This window comes from Wyeomyia smithii, chromosome 3 (assembly GCF_029784165.1).
Source record: "Wyeomyia smithii strain HCP4-BCI-WySm-NY-G18 chromosome 3, ASM2978416v1, whole genome shotgun sequence".
In the NCBI taxonomy this organism is placed as follows: Eukaryota; Metazoa; Arthropoda; class Insecta; order Diptera; family Culicidae; genus Wyeomyia; species Wyeomyia smithii.
In genome coordinates this window covers 13,631,827-13,649,208 of record NC_073696.1, presented here as the reverse complement: position 1 = coordinate 13,649,208, position 17,382 = coordinate 13,631,827, and the positions used below count along the sequence as shown (strand labels likewise).

Genomic DNA, 17,382 nt, shown 5'->3' with positions numbered 1-17,382 from the left:
AAATTACCGGGACTGCTGCTCGCACTGGCCCAACGATTCACAAATGGGAAGGGAATCGGAAGATAAGTATCGGTGTTTGTGTTCTTTTACATGCAATCTGAAGTAGAAGTGGGCAAAACAGTTCTTTACCGAAAGCGGCTCTGAACCGGTCACTCACCGTCTCAATAAACGCCTCATAGTTAACAATTATTCGCGAGAGAGATGGATCGTGCTGTTTCGGTAAACTTCGGTCTCGGGCGAACCATCCGTTTTAGCGCGCAAAGAACCGTGGTTCATTTTCTTGAGCCGTTCGATCAATCGCTCGAGCTCGGCTTACCGAAATGTACTATTTTCCGTAATGAGCGCGTGCTAAAAATCTTTGAACGTGATAAGCAGAACGTTAGTAAATATGAATGAGCCAGAACCGGTCAGTTAAATATTCCGCTCCACTTATATATCGATTGTCTAACTATATAGTCAAATATTTATTTACCGCGCGCGAGATTAGGAAATATATGATCGTTACCGTTTTGCAATTTATGATTTTTCTAGCTTTTGCGCAAATATTGTTACAAATAAACTTTTCTCTCAGTTCACCATATTGTAATCTTATAGGTGGAAATGAAACTAGCTCATGTATACTCGGATTGTTATTGATTTGGCCCTTTGTAAATAAACACTGTTTGTATTATGTATGGTTGTATATTTGCATTTTTCAAATTATAAGGCTTTGAATGCATGCAACTCTGCCAGTTTTCATACTTAATAGGTGTCACAGGTTACTCATCGTATCAACGGACTCGTTCAAGCGCTATATAGAAATTGTATATTTTATGATACAAACCACGCACACGTGTATGTGGCCCCAACAACATACTTATTGCTTGTTGGTTTAATTCGATTCCATGAACGAAATTATAAATTTTGTATTTCTTCCAAGTAAACACACACACATTTTTCCATGGTCTTTCGTGTTTTAATCGGTCTCAAATCATGAAATAGTTTTTTTTTTAAAATAGACGAACAGTATACGAGTAATTTATTAGGCATAAAGCCAGATGTGCTGGTGACCAAATATCTGGATACTCCGCGTCGATACCATCCATGAGATCGTATTTTCTACAGATTGATCATCAACGCATAATAGTTGTTGGTAGCCAAAAGGGTCACTTCAACACAATAAGGAGTGGAGGGGCACTAACGTGGATACAACTTTCGTGATTCGTAGCTTTAGTAACATTATATAGTTGACTGATATAAATCAATGAAAGATACGTTTCGGTTTCACGGTTACATACGGTTACAGTTACATTATGACCTCGTAAGGAGATGTCCGAACATTTGAGTTGTCTCAATTCAATTGTAGGTCCGGGATCAACTCAATTATAGGTCCAGTGTGCGTTCAATCATAGGTCGCGTGCGTTTCGTTTTTTCAGTGTTACATCATCAAACAGAATGAGTTCGGAACCCGTTTTTATTTTCGCGGTGAATATAATTATTTCATAGGCGCGATATTAGTTGTTATGAACCCGGTGCTCGAAATCAGTGCATCGTTTACCAAAACGAACCCAGCTGCAAACCCTTCCCTCACCTCCAACATCCCAGTGATTTCTCGTGGAAGTGCAGAGGTGTTCTCGGCTTCCAACAAAGCGAGTATCACGTCAACATGTTCCTATACATACTCCTTCTTTGACCTGCATTCGGATGCGGCCGGCGCTGGTATTGCCTAATATAAATATTAAGGTCACCAGTTTTAACACATTGAGGATGAATGTTAATCCCAAACATCATCCGCTGGTTCTCTGTGTTATGACAGCTGATCTGGCAATAACGGAGTAGCAACCGCGGGCGGTCAATCATGCTCATGCTCATGCTCATGCTCATGCTGAATACACAGGCGGTTCCTAAAGCTGCTTAGAATATGTTCCATACTCTATTTGTTTTTGAGATGCGGTTATTTACTGCATTGTAACTTTTTAGATATTTGGACTAGAAGTCGTCCAAAAAGTGTGGGTCTCTAAAACGAAATATGATAAATTGCTTTGAATTTCATTATCACGCTGAGGTACTGATGAATTGAAGAAGCAAAATTAAAACTGGTAATGACCATTAGCATGATAAGGGAAGCAATATTTAAAACTGAGCCATGAACTTGCAAGTGTTTCTACAGCAAATGACGTAAATAGTACACACGAGAAAAGTGAATTGAACTGGAGAATTGATAACTGGAGTTGAATCCTCAAATTTCTGGAAATAATCAAAGATAAATCGCTATACAGACAATCTCTTTCCATTCTGACCATTTGCCGTTTTACAATCTCACCACAACGCCATGAAGTTTCTATTGCGCCCTAGTTGCTGTTACGATGCATCTTCGTAGCTGAAGTTTTACCATGCAGCATTTACCATGCTGTTATTAAATTCCATGCATTAGTTCATACACATTGCGGTTTCATTCTTGAAACTTGTGTTTAAACAACGAAAATGTTGCAATTGGCTCCCCCTCCTGCGATTTTTTTATCATTGTATAAGAAACTGAGATGTAACTGCAACTTAATTTCGCATAAGAATTTGTTGCTGTGATGCACAAAGTTCATAATCGAAACAAATTTTGCTGCTTGGGCTTGGAAGCATGATCTTGAATCAGCAAAAAAACAGGTGCAGCAAAAAAACTGTGGACTGTGAAAAAAGGTGAAAGCGGTCTCTTAAAATCAAATTCAACAGAACACCAAGAACAGGAACAACAGTACGACTAAGAAAACCCAAAAGACGCTCCGAAACCAGAAATGTTTGAATAATTTTTGGAAAAAAAATTAGGCAATGCATTCTTATTGGTAAAGGCGTAGATATTACGTATTATAAATAAGATTTTTTTATATTATTAAATATTTGGGCAAGTAGAAGTAGAAAGTAGTGAAGTTATAGCACAAATCTTGAAAAGTTGAACCCAATTTTCTCGAAATGGAGTTTTTTTAAAATTCACCATCGTGATTACGATTTTCTCCCTAAAAAGAGTTTTCATCTAGAAAGGTTTATGTTAATTTCCAAAAACCAGAAGTCGCCCCCATGAAATTGAAAATAGGCGTCTGAGGTCGGATTTTGCCTTCTGAGAAACATTCTATTACTTAAAATATACACTCCAGAAACGAAGAGAGTAATACATATCAATAAGATGAATTGCATTACGAAATTTCACTTCACATCTATTAGAAATTGTAGAATGTCTTTGGCAGTCCAATGTAAAACCTATCGAAGAATTCCGCTGCCGGAGTAGTTCGATACACTTTTTGGTACAGTTGCGCTGTTGGTTTGCCAAAAATTTTTATTTCGAGTAAGAAAGACGTGAGATTGTCAGGTTATTGAGAAGTAGAGAGTGCCCCCTCTAGTGCCCAAGATAATTTCTAGACGGGCTTCGGTAAAATCACTATGCATCATTATAAACAACTTTTAAGTATTTATTGAAGCTTTCCAGAACTTCGACTGAAACCCGCCAACTGGCGGCCTTGGGCACTAGAGGGTTTATTCAACTTAACAAATAATAGATTTCGTATGAGAAAGGCCAAAAAACGATGCTGGGTGGAATAATTCGTGTTTCTTTAGTGTTAATTGTTAATGTTATCAGTCAGTGAACGATAACTTTTCATTTTTATTTTGTCTAAAGAAACATTTGAAAAAGATCAAAGCAAACTGCGATCAAAAGTTGGCGATTGCAATTTGTTGCTAAATAAATTTGTGTGTTCAAGCTGTCGTTTTTTTACATTTTTCTATATTTTCAGATTTTCAGTATGAGTTCCTTAAAGCCTGTATCAGACTGACCGTTGCAGCGGTCAACCGCTACCGTTCCGTTCTTTTTCGACCAATCAGAACACAGCGGTCGACCGTCGCTTGTTGTTGAGGCAAAAAATAGAATTATTTCTATTTTTGCCGCCAACCGTTCCCAACGGTTGGCGACTGCTGTCATTGTCATGGCGAAGGCAAACGTGCTTCTTCACACCTACACAAATTCACATTTAGAGACATGTCAAATGAAAATGTGTGCTTCTCTTTTTGGCCCACACGACAGCCAGTCAAAACATTGATAGCACCGGCAATGCTGGTTGGCGATGTCAATTTCCGACCAACGTACACTGGCAAAAATAAATCCAAATTTAAAGCCGCTGGGCTGGATACCTTAAATATAGCATTTCTTATGTAAAATTGGTCAACAAATTGATTGGCGATGGTTTCATTTTGGACTGGGCACGGGAAATGGTCTTTTTCGCCTCTTCACCCTATTTTTGCGTATTTTTGGAAATATAGACCCTTTCCCGTGCCCTGCACAGAATGAAAATATCACCTATCGATTTATTGGCCAATTTTACATAAGAAATGCTATATTTAAGTTATCCAGTCCAGCGGCTTTGAATTAGTGGGAATTTGGATTTATTTTTGCCAGTGTACGTTGGTCGGAAATTGACATCGCCAACCAGCATTGCCGGTGCTATCAATGTTTTGACTGGCTGTCGTGTGTGCCAAAAAGAGAAGCACACATTTTCATTTGACATGTCTCTAAATGTGAATTTGTGTAGGTGTGAAGAGGCACGTTTGCCTTCGCCATGACAATGACAGCAGTCGCCAACCGTTGGGAACGGCAGGCGGCAAAAATAGAAATAATTCTATTATTGCTTGGATTTTCGGCTCATCAGTCTTTAAGCTGAACTAAACGAAGTACTGCCTCTTTTCCTTCAACGTTTCGACAATATATTTTGTCTTTATCAAGAAGTCTACAAAAAACAAAGCAGAGATGTGTTTTCCCTATTTTAAAACCTTTTCCGAATGTCTGGTACTTACTAAAGCTTTTCGTTTTGTTTTCATTTGTAACTTATATAATACATAATTAACTGTGGTCTGTTTGCATTTATCACATAAAATGGAACTATTTTAAATAATTTTTGTCATTGAATAATCTAGAAAAACTTGTACTCGGAAAAACATTATTTATGGTCACAATTGTTAATCTTCTACTAGTGTCTTGTCGAAATTTTATCTAGATCAGATTGTCTGAGTGCGCATGATTGTCAGTTTCATGACGTCTATGAATTTTATGTTGTTTATTATTGTTTTTTACTGTGTTAAACACACCTGCATAAATAGAACTTAACCCGTCTGTATCACTTTTCTTGTTAAGTGTATTGTTGTTCGTTGCTATGTGGCATATTTCCAGAATCGGTAGTGCTGTTGTGTTTATGTGTTGGTCGAGTATTTTAACATTGTTAAGATCAAATGTGTGTTGGGTTCTAATACAGTGGTGCAAGAGTGCTGTCTTTTCACTTAGTGTTGCGAATTGTGGATCTTCTATGTCGGTGCCTGTGTCAACAAGTTTCTGCAGTGCATTCAAGTTCGATCTGTGTCCGCTAATTCGTGTTTTTAACTTATTTGTAGTCATGCCAATATATTGTGAACTGCAGTCGTTGCATGAAATACTATAAATAACATTGGTGTGGTCGTCTTTTGCTATTTTATCTTTTGTTTGTGTATAATATTGTTTGGCCATGTTTGTCTTTCGTGTGGCTAACTTAACTGTTTTGTAATCGTTTTTCAGGAACTTACTGATCTTATCGGTGAGATACGGAATGTATGCTATTGACCGGTAAGTGTATTCCAGGTGTTCACTCGGCGATTGGTTGGAACTATGTTGCTCGGTACTCCTACAGTTTCTCTGGTTGATCAGGCGATGTCGCAGTATCTTAGGGTAGTCGTTCAGCTTCAAATGTTGGTCCATTATGTTGACTTTTGCAGACTCCGATAGGCCGGTGGACAACCTGTTCACTCTACTAATAAAATTGATGGCCATGTTTATTTTTTGGTGAGGTGGATGCGTACAAAACTATATGTACCAGGCTGGCAATCATAGCAAACAGTGGGATCCACTAGCAAGAACATGCGAACAAGCTGGAAAAATCACTAGACAGTTTTAAAAAACTAATCCTGATGTTATGGTCTTACAATCAGATAAAGGTAACAAAACAGTGCTAATGCTCGCCAATGAGTATAGACAGAAGATGATGGTACTGTTGGAGGACACCAAAACATATAAATTATTAACCCGGGACCCTACCACTTCTTTTCAACGCAAAAACAATGCTTTGGTGGAGCGGTTACATAATCTGAAACTAATCGACAAAAAAACAGCTTCCAACCTGAAATCGCAGAACGCACTATGCCCAAGAATTTACGGGTTACCTAAAGCGCACAAACCTGGTTTACCTTTGAGACCTGTAGTACCTAATATGACGGCGCCGTCCTATGAACTTTCAAAGTTCGTAGGAAGAATTATTCAAAATTCCATGGATAGTGCATACAACATTAAAGATTCCTTCGAGTTTTGCGATTTCATCAACACTGTCACGTTACCTGTTGGATATTCGTTGATTTCATTGGATGTGGTTTCATTGTTCACATGCATTCCAAAGGAACTAGTATGCCATGACGTAATTTGTTACTGGGACCAAATAAGACCAAACGCTAAGAACATTTGCTTGGACCTGTTTCTGGAGCTGGTTGAATTTTGCATCGACGCTAGTTTCTTCAAATTTGATGGACGGTACCACCAACAGGTCTTCGGAACAGCTATGGGCAACCCTTTATCGCCAATTGTAGCGGAGCTTGTCACAGAGGTATTGCTTGATTGCGTACTCAAACAGCTTAAAATCAAAGTGCCGTTCATCAAAAAATATGTCGACGATTTAGTCACTGCCATTCCACTCGATCAGCTTGACTACGTGCTCAAGATTTTTAATAGCTACAACCCTAACATCCAGTTTACCTGTGAAACAGAGGAAAACAACCGGTTACCTTTCCTTGACATGCTACTTGTCAGACACGATGATCAACATATATCGACGGAATGGTACCAAAAACCGATTGCAAGTGGCCGTTTTCTAAACTATTTTTCGGCGCATCCACCTCACCAAAAAATAAACATGGCCATCAATTTTATTAGTAGAGTGAACAGGTTGTCCACCGGCCTCTCGGAGTCTGCAAAAGTCAACATAATGGACCAACATTTGAAGCTGAACGACTACCCTAAGATACTGCGACATCACCTGATCAACCAGAGAAACTGTAGGAGTACCGAGCAACATAGTTCCAACCAATCGCCGAGTGAACACCTGGAATACACTTACCGGTCAATAGCATACATTCCGTATCTCACCGATAAGATCAGTAAGTTCCTGAAAAACGATTACAAAACAGTTAAGTTAGCCACACGAAAGACAAACATGGCCAAACAATATTATACACAAACAAAAGATAAAATAGCAAAAGACGACCACACCAATGTTATTTATAGTATTTCATGCAACGACTGCAGTTCACAATATATTGGCATGACTACAAATAAGTTAAAAACACGAATTAGCGGACACAGATCGAACTTGAATGCACTGCAGAAACTTGTTGACACAGGCACCGACATAGAAGATCCACAATTCGCAACACTAAGTGAAAAGACAGCACTCTTGCACCACTGTATTAGAACCCAACACACATTTGATCTTAACAATGTTAAAATACTCGACCAACACATAAACACAACAGCACTACCGATTCTGGAAATATGCCACATAGCAACGAACAACAATACACTTAACAAGAAAAGTGATACAGACGGGTTAAGTTCTATTTATGCAGGTGTGTTTAACACAGTAAAAAACAATAATAAACAACATAAAATTCATAGACGTCATGAAACTGACAATCATGCGCACTCAGACAATCTGATCTAGATAAAATTTCGACAACACACTAGTAGAAGATTAACAATTGTGACCATAAATAATGTTTTTCCGAGTACAAGTTTTTCTAGATTATTCAATGACAAAAATTATTAAAAATAGTTCCATTTTATGTGATAAATGCAAACAGACCACAGTTAATTATGTATTATATAAGTTACAAATGAAAACAAAACGAAAAGCTTTAGTAAGTACCAGACATTCGGAAAAGGTTTTAAAATAGGGAAAACACATCTCTGCCTTGTTTTTTGTAGACTTCTTGATAAAGACAAAATATATTGTCGAAACGTTGAAGGAAAAGAGGCAGTACTTCGTTTAGTTCAGCTTAAAGACTGATGAGCCGAAAATCCAAGCAATAATAGATACACGTCACAGTCGATAGCATTCACATTGTAATAATTCTATTTTTTGTCTCAACAACAAGCGACGGTCGACCGCTGTGTTCTGATTGGTCGAAAAAGAACGGAACGGTAGCGGTTGACCGCTGCAACGGTTAGTCTGATACAGGCTTAAGAGTCGCTACTGAGTACGCGCAAAACCTTGAGGCAGCGTTGCCGGATGAGGGAGAGCTTACCAAAGCCCCTCTGAAGGACTACTGAAGTACTGTGACAGCAGCCATCAACAACGCAGTGGAAGGTGCTGTTGGATTCGTCGAGAGGAATCGTCGTAACGGTTGGTTCGACGTGATGTGTCAAATGGTTCTAGACGAGAAGAATGCAGCGCGGGCATTGATGTTGCAGCAATGGACCCGTCATAACGTGAGTCGATACAAACAGAAACAAAAGCAGCAGACCTATCATTTACGGGACAAAAAGCACCGACTGGAAGAACTGGAGTGTGAGGTAATGGAGCAGCTGTATCGTTCTCAAGGAACACGTAGATTCTACAAGGAACTAAACGCATTTGGGTAACAGAACAGCTACCGGATAAATGGAAGGAGGCAGTAATATGTCCAACATACAAGAACAGCGACATGTTGGAATGTGAAAATCGAGATTAATCTAACGACTCCGTGATATATTTTTTTCGAAGGTCGCGGCTGCTGAATTGCGTTTGCTTTTAGAGGATATTCGAGATTGGTTATATACAAATATTTAAACGGATGGAGACGCATGTAGCCGGCACCGTTATCGATCTATACAAAGCGGAAGTCACTGAATTATTGTACTTTGAAGATGGTGAACTAATCTCAAGCAGCCATTTGCGTGGTTCAACTGCAATTGACTGGTGCAACTTGACTAGAATATCGTTAATAACGCTAGAATATTATGAAGAAAGAATTCTATTGAAAAGCACGTCCCAACTAACCCAAAGTTCGGATAGAAGTGCCTCTTTGGGCTTATGCAGCCACCAATTCAAGTCGCAAAAACTTCTATTCAGCTGCGTTTTTAAGTAACTATCCGAACTTCCAAGTTACGATAAAGCTCCCAATAGCATGCTAAACAGCTTATTGTGAACTAAAGGTGATACTTTGAAGCTTATTTATAGTATGTGTTAAACACTGTACTACCCGTAAATCAGCTTAAAAGAAACTTCAAAGAAACTTATTTATAAACATATAAATAAAAAAGTAATAGTTTGAATGTATATTTTTATATTTTTTTTTTCACTAACACAGGGTTTTTTCTTTATGATTACTCTTATACATTCTAGAAGGATATAATTAGAATAGAAGGGAAGCAAATCAGGAAAACTTTTTATTTTCTACTACTCACCCTCATTATGTTCTGGGACCAAACTCTGGATATTTCACTCAAATGCCAATAACACTACTCATTGGGTCATATCTGCACGTAGCCGATAGACGATTTATCACCATGTAATAATTGAAAAGTTACAATGAGCTAAACTGCCGGTAATCGCAAGTCAGTCCCATCTGTAAAAATATGAAAACAGCTTCGAAAGATATTTTATTCACGCTCAGTTATCACTTGTTTAACATGAAATATTTTGACAACATTCATGCTGAAATATAGTTTGCATACTAGCCTGCACTTATTACGTTTTAAAACCATGAAATCATTGATTTAATGATAAAAACCTTGAGTGTGATTGACTTGCCGTTACATTCTACATCGAAGTGAAAAGTAACCGCAAGTCAGTCACATTGCCATGTTGATGCTATAGTGCTTGTCGACGTGTTTTTATTTGTTGTCGTGGAAATCCGTCAATCCTTCGCAGTTCGTAAGTGTATGTTCATGTGAACAGTTCCAAAACTGCCGATGTTGGAAAATCTCATGATGTACGTAACCGATGAAAGCTCATCCGGTGAGGATTCGGATGAAGAAACTGCAGCTGGGCTGTAGTTGGTTTATCCGACAACAAATGTCAAGATAATTAAAATCCGTTTGAGGTTCGAGCATCACCTTTGGCGATACCTTGGAACGATTTCTTGGATTCTGATGGAAGCTTTTCCGATACTGAAGATTTTCCGGATAGATCCATGAAAGAGCGAACCAAGAAAAAAAAATGGACTAGAACTCATAATAGCAGGAAATTGCTGCATATTAATTCGTCACCATTTCAAACATTTCAAAAAATTGTTACTAAATAACTTATTTTCATATAAACGGTCATATCGAACTTTTCTTCTCTACTCCCCATCCATTTTATTTTGTTTTAATTGGGACTGACTTTCGGTTATTTTTCCTCTGGGACTGACTTGCGGTTACTTTTCATAATGAGACAATTCGACTTGGTATTGATTTCTACTTTTATTGAACAAACCACTATTTTTTATCGGTACATCTGAAAATACACTCAATGATAGGCCAAAATCCGATGCTAACTCAAAATTGACAAAATTACAGATGGGACTGACTTGCGGTTACCGGCAGTAAAAATAGAACAGAACTAATTTTAACTTGCATGTAGCCTATTGTGAAATTTGATGTAGTGTCAGGAGCCTGATGTAAACTTTGAAGTCGCATAACAGTACACATATCAACTTTAACTGAACTTATGCGAAAGACATTCAAAAAGAACGTCATTTGTGTTTTCTTTTAATTTTACACTTAGCACAGAACGGTTTTCTTCCAGATACCTTACCTTTAAGCGTCATTTTTTAACATGCGAAAATATCGAAAGATCATAACGAAAGTTTATCTCTACTAAACTCTCTCTTTGTCAATCCTTAAAATTGTTTTACAATGATGATTCCATACTCCACCAACAGTGATCGTCCTTTTTAAACAACCCTTTTTCTTTTTGACGTCTCTTGTTTGCATATCCAGTGCTGAAAATCTAGTATACTTCATGCCGTTGATTTTCTGAATTTCGCGTTGATTATTTGGTAAAAAATTAAACATGTACTAGCAATTCAAATGAAAACGAAGTTCTATTGCAGAGATGCCGTTTGTGATCGTTGAAACTACTGATGCCAAGGGGAGAAAAAGCTTTCTGCTGTGCCAGAAAAATGGACACAGATTTCGAAACGCGGGCAAATAAAAAGCGCTGCAGAATAAGCGAAATTGCTCCAAAATGCCGAAAGTGCCCCTAAAAAGCGTGGCTAATGTCTCGTTGTGTTGTGAAACGTCAGAACATTTTATCTTATGAGAATACTAGAGGAAATGTCTGGGGAGTCATCTTCTGATGTGAGCATCATCCACAAGAAAAAAAAGAATCAAAAGATTTTCAAAAAATGCTGCTGCCGGATTGTACCATACAGCCAAAAAAGAGAACATCAATGAGGTATGTGTAGGACAGACCCAGCTAAAAACTCCTCAATCTGGTTGTTCGACTTTGCCACCAAATGTACTAATGGTTGTTCCTGAGGATTTTGTTGTACCTTTACCACTATCAAAGCAAATGTCGAAACGTCTTTAGAAAGCCATAGCCAGAAACAGTTGGTTCAACCCAAGAAGGTTGTTCATCAAAGTAGCAGTTTATCGATTAAATCGATCCCAAACAACAATCCCGTGCTGGTCCAAAATGATTCTTACGTTTTGCCTAGACATGGTGGCACTGAGGCTGTTGAATTCGTTCAAACAGTGTTTCCGGATCAAGTTCAGGAAACTTCGTACGAATCGGTTCCAAACAAACAAAACCTGCTTTTCGTGTCAGAGCCTAGAGCTTATCAAGAATGTGTATCAAAATTTGACGAGATGATTGAATTACATCAACGAATGAATAGCAACATATTTTTGTTGGAGAGACGCATGGCTGAGATTTCAACACAAAATAATTTCATCATGGATGTACTTCAAAGCGATAACTATAACAACACTGGTGCACGCGATTAAAAGTCTTTTAGAATTGATCCCGTTAGCGATCAAGATGAACTTTTTGAACTGGAAAGTAAATTGAAGGACGATTCGTATAAATCTGATTGGTAAGATAAACTTTGTTATTTTTCATGTATTAAAATTAAATATTGATTATTATGTTCTAGTTTCAATGGCTTCGTATGAATGTCACCGGTAATTGTGCATACAATCGCATGATTTGTGCACTGGACTTACTTTTCTCTAAGGAATTTCAAGCAAAATGTACGTGGACGGGTGCAAGGTGTGATGCCGAACCAGAACATTCTCGAGGTATTCCAAAAAATTGGCAGCGATGACTGCGAATACGTTAACAAACGAAAATTTGCAGGCTTCTTCAAAAGAAAATTAAGAAACTCTTTAAAACGTTTAAAGACCTCCGGCGCTCGTCAAAGTACGCGTCACGTGAGAAAACAAAATGTTAAAAAACAAACAGGTGCAGCGATGTCGGAAGAAAGAATATTATTTTTTTTTTTGTAGGAACTCTTCAACACTTGTTGGCTTACTGCTGCCATAAAATATTGCTATTGGCATCAGTCCAACTTCAGGCATTTCGTGAATATTAAATAGTATGGGCCAGAATTGTGATTTGCTGCTCTTGTAGATGGGAATCCCGTCGATATTCACATTAATTGAAGTAGCTACTGGAGCTTCAATGTTGCTAGAATTTAAGAAATATATATTCAAAATCATAGAAATAAATTTTGCATTTACCGGAAGTACTCTAGAAGGCATCGTTTTCTTCCTTTGTACCAACACTGACTCCCCGATAGCGGAGCAATATTTGAAGTTTCTTCACGAGACGTTTGCAGAAGTGTGCGAGCATTCCGGGACAATGTTTTCCCATTCGTTTTTCGTCGGATTATGTCCATAATCAGATTTATTGACTGATGTGTTTGGTTAGTCTTTAAGGCCCAATATCTTATGCTTTCTAACGGGATTAAATTTTCGATCTTGTCGGAATCGAGTCCGTATTCCTCATTCTGACCAATAGACAGATCAAGATCATCATCAGTTGACGGATAGTCAGAGTCATTGCTACCAGGTACTGACTGATACTAAAATTAGCTTTAACGGAGGTGTGCCATGTGAATTTGTATCACGCTTAGTTCGTATATTTATTTTACTTGGTGAAAAACATGGTAACTGCCGTTATCATCGCCATTTACTAGAAGCGGAACAACGAAAAATCAAACAATATATGAAGCTTCTACTTTATGTAATAATTTTCTACCTAGTTGATTCGTTCGACTTTCCTCAGACCACTGGCGCAGTGATTTTTCGCGTCAGTAATAAAATAAACCAGTTTTTTTTTAATTTTCTTCGAGTAATTCATTTCACTTTCTTTAGAGACTCTTCGATTCAAACTACTAGAAAGGTATTATTAATAAACGCTTTCGAGGTAAATTTAAAGTTCACAAGAAACCTTTTCTGAACTCGTGAGTTGTTTATTGGAACTTAAAATGAACTTTTTATTAAAGTTCACGGAAACTATCAGATGGAACTTTTTATAAACCTGGAAGCTGTTTAAGATTCCGAAAAATGCCTCGTGTGAACTTTTAAACTCTGAAGTACCTTAAAGGCATCCGTAAGTATTTTATCTGTGCTTTAAGGTAGCTAAAAGGGCCGCATGACACTTTTTTGAGCATAAAGTTTCTTGTAAACTAATTGTAGTTTCTTATTCAGCATGAAAGTTCCTTGGAACTAAATATGAACTTCAATTGAACTTGAAAGTGATGGTGTTCAGAATTATTCGAACTTCTGGTTACTTGGGGTACTAGTGGGGCATGCAACTTTCATCATTGGTGCACATTAACAGTAGAACAGTGAATTTTTATATGTATATTTATTTTTCGATTGCAATATACTCACTAATAAATGTTAATTCGATCGCGATTTATTACCTACTATCTCATAATTTTATGATAAAAATCGTAAATCAGTCAGAGGGGAACTGCTCCATTATTCATTTCAGCCCTTATATTCATCACATACAACATGAAAACACAATTTAAAACAGGAAAAAACGCATATTTTCTAACTAAACTAATCTGCTAATCCATGGAATGGATTCTTCTTAGTTCACTTTAGATTCCTCATGAAGTAGAATCCTCAAAAACTCACTTACAAGCTCTAAATTTGATTTTAGAGTCGGGCACCTGCACTCGAAAACTCATTTGATTCAATCACCTACCTCAGAAAACAAAATCCGCGCACTATTATTTTATTCACTAAACAAAATCTCTCACTACACTAAAAATAATTTAATTTTTGAAATGTTCACCTCAAATTTCCAAAAACAAGCTTGAATTATCAGAAATATATGAGATGAATTTCTACAATTCCTAAATTTCAACTGTATGTATTTTCATCTATTTTCACTGCGTAGAAAAAAATCAAAAGTTGCCAAAGCAGTTTCTGTTAATACAAAAAATCTTACTGCAAATGTTAACTTATTCCGACATAATTGACATAAACCTACAGCACTGTAGTGGTTACCTAGGTTACCATTTTTGCACGTAAACAACTACAGCGGATATCTACTACGACGGGCTGCGGCTACGTTCATTCATGATAATGTGATTCATTCATGATTAACAGTGCGATGAATATGGGGGCGTCGTGAGCAGTGATTCAAGTTTTGAGATGGATATGGAAGTGTTGTGAAAAACGGTTCGTTTTACAAAATTCAGGATAAATCTAGCTAAGTTTACTAAATATACAATGCTGAACGATTCCATAAGAGCACGTAAGCGTATTTTGTTTATTGGTTTAATGATTTCGTGAAAATTTGGTGTTTAATCCGTGCATTCTTCGTGAATATCGGCTTAATGAGATGAATAATGGAGCATTTCCCCTATCAGCATAATTTATATTTGAAAATAAACTGTTGCGCACAACAATAAGCTTTGCATCAGGCACTCTTGTGGCGATTTATTGCAGTGATTTGGGAGCTGTCCAAATTAATCAAATTTCTGCTCTCTGCTTTTGCTAGAATGAATTGAAAATGTCCCCTGATTGAGTAAATACATTTCAGCAATCTTTCTCTTGAAATGCTTGACGGTATCTAAAAAACGACGAAAGAATACAGTGAACCGATGTTGCACTCGAATAAGATTGATGATTCCTTTGTACTTGAATCATGTGTGCTAGTAACTATCTCGATAGTTATAGATAAAAAAGTTTTTGAATTTTGCTTTTAGTTCGTAAATCGTCTTACCACATCTTGAGAAATATGCTGGATATCATTTTAACATGTATAAATATGAACTACGGAACAGACAATGGGCTGAACATATACGAATATAAACGATTGCACGAGGAATCCGTAGCTTTTCAGTTATTAAAATTAAGTGCTTTTATCTGACAAAAAAAAACTCCGGTTTCTAGGAAACCAAAAGTCTTATTTTATAGTTCTTTAATAGTACCTCCTCCAGACTTAAAGGATCATGAAAAAAATTGATAAACTTCAGAGCGCTCGAGCGGTCGGTACTGCGACCGTAATTTATGACAGTAGAAGTTTCCTACGAGCTCATTTGCTGTTGCAAGACCATTCCAACAGCCAGCATCAGTGAACACATGAAATTCCCTGTTAAAGACCGAACCGAAGCTCTCCAGGGTAAAAAGTTTCAATGCCGCACTTTACGAGCGCTTCACGGTGCGACCAAGAATCGAGGTAGGTAAGCTCTTTCTCTCTGAAAAGCACAGGAAACAGCCTCTTTCGTGGAAATTCCATCGTAACAACTGATAGAGACGATATAAACCAGCCCCGTGAACAGATCACTGAGGACTGCCTTTCCTATTAGTGCTGTGAATGGTTCGCAATCTGCAGCCATTAACACGGGACTGGAATGTGTTTGCTAGTTTGCTGAACGACCGAATAGGGAAATGTAGGCGAGATGTCTTTTTCTGCTGTAGTTCATCATTTTCGAATCTGTAACTAACCACTGCTGACAGAAACAGATGGCCTATCGGTGGGACAGCTACTGAATGTTAGCATGGAAAGTGGCGCCCATGGTCACACCATCTATCTGTAGAGTTCGGTCGTTGAGTTTTCCCTGGCGGATGGCCACTATAGAAACTGCTGGGATGACACTGTATGCCGATAATAACAGAATCAATTACACTGTCATCTTCGTGTATGGGTTGGGATTTTTTTGCGCTCTAGACCTCCTGCCAATGTGGCCTGGATGAATGCAGATAGGAAAACGGCATCTGGGCACATTGTGCGACAAAGCATTCTTATGAAGACAGTCGGAAGTGGTATCCGCAGATGGTGCTCGTTATTAAATTAAAATCTCATTTGGTGGGTGTTTTTTTTTCGGTAAAACTGGTCTATAAGCGAGTGCTACTGCGGGTCAACAGTTTTGCACTGTTTCAAACAGTATAAGAGAGGTCCGCTAGCTCTGTTATTTTTTGATGAATAAGAAAATAAGTATGTTTGTACAATGTGAGCAGTGTAATAAACCCCAAAAAAGTTGAACTACGGAAACTTAGCTTATATTCAGCAGTACATAATAATTTTACAACTACAAAAAAACTATTGTTCGAGTAAAAGATTGATGAATTTGAAGCAATTCGACAGAATAGTTGCAAAACAAGTTAATAATCCCCTTCTACCGGACAGAATCGCTTACCGTGCTAATGAAATAATAAGTTGATCTAAAAATAATATTGCACCACCCATCAACACGTAACTACCGAACAATCCATAGCCAAACGGCCAAGTGGTCACGGTAACTAAAAATAACTACGCACGGGTTGTTAAACAAAACAAAGCTCTTAAAGATGATGAGATGACCGATCGAAAAGCAAGCGTTCTGCTTAGCAAGATAGTTAGTAACGAATACAGGAGTAGGTATTTCATATTCATCAAAACGATAGATAGAGCGATATATTTAGCCGAAACGGAGCCATTCGGAAGTCTCTTTTGTGCGCTGTGCGGATTTCACTTCTCGACTCGTCTTCCGCTGTGCGTATATCCATTTAGAGGCTCAACGAATATTTTTCTTTCGGAAGAAAAACTGTTGGCGTATTCCGTTTTGACATGGTTAGCGTAATTCTTCCCCAGCAAAGGCAACTGAAAAAGTTGGTATTCAAATTGACACATTTAATACTGAACTAAGTTATCCAGTAAGTTAGATATTTCAAGCGACGCTTCAAAAACACGACTGCGGAAAAAAACATTCATAATAAGACCAAATTTAACCTACAATTGATGAAAGCGTGTTGATAAATACTACGAGAATCGTTATCTACAGCATAATGACACCCTTCTGACCTGAACGAAATAAACCGATTTCCTATTCCGGGCGATAAGCAATTTAGTTCTCTTACAAATCTGGCAAAAAAGTTAGCCAAGA

General features: G+C 37.7%; 1 protein-coding gene across 1 annotated transcript in view; it reads left to right on the top strand.

The window, feature by feature from the left end:
• Positions 1-10,063, top strand: part of LOC129728136 (uncharacterized) — a 123,211-nt gene extending 113,148 nt beyond the window's left edge. Inside the window, exons 3-4 of the mRNA XM_055686551.1 lie at positions 5,971-7,185; positions 9,966-10,063. Of these exons, the coding sequence (XP_055542526.1) occupies positions 5,971-7,185; positions 9,966-10,063 (1,313 nt within the window). The remainder of the gene's footprint in view (positions 1-5,970; positions 7,186-9,965) is intronic.
• The last annotated feature ends 7,319 nt before the right edge of the window (positions 10,064-17,382 follow it).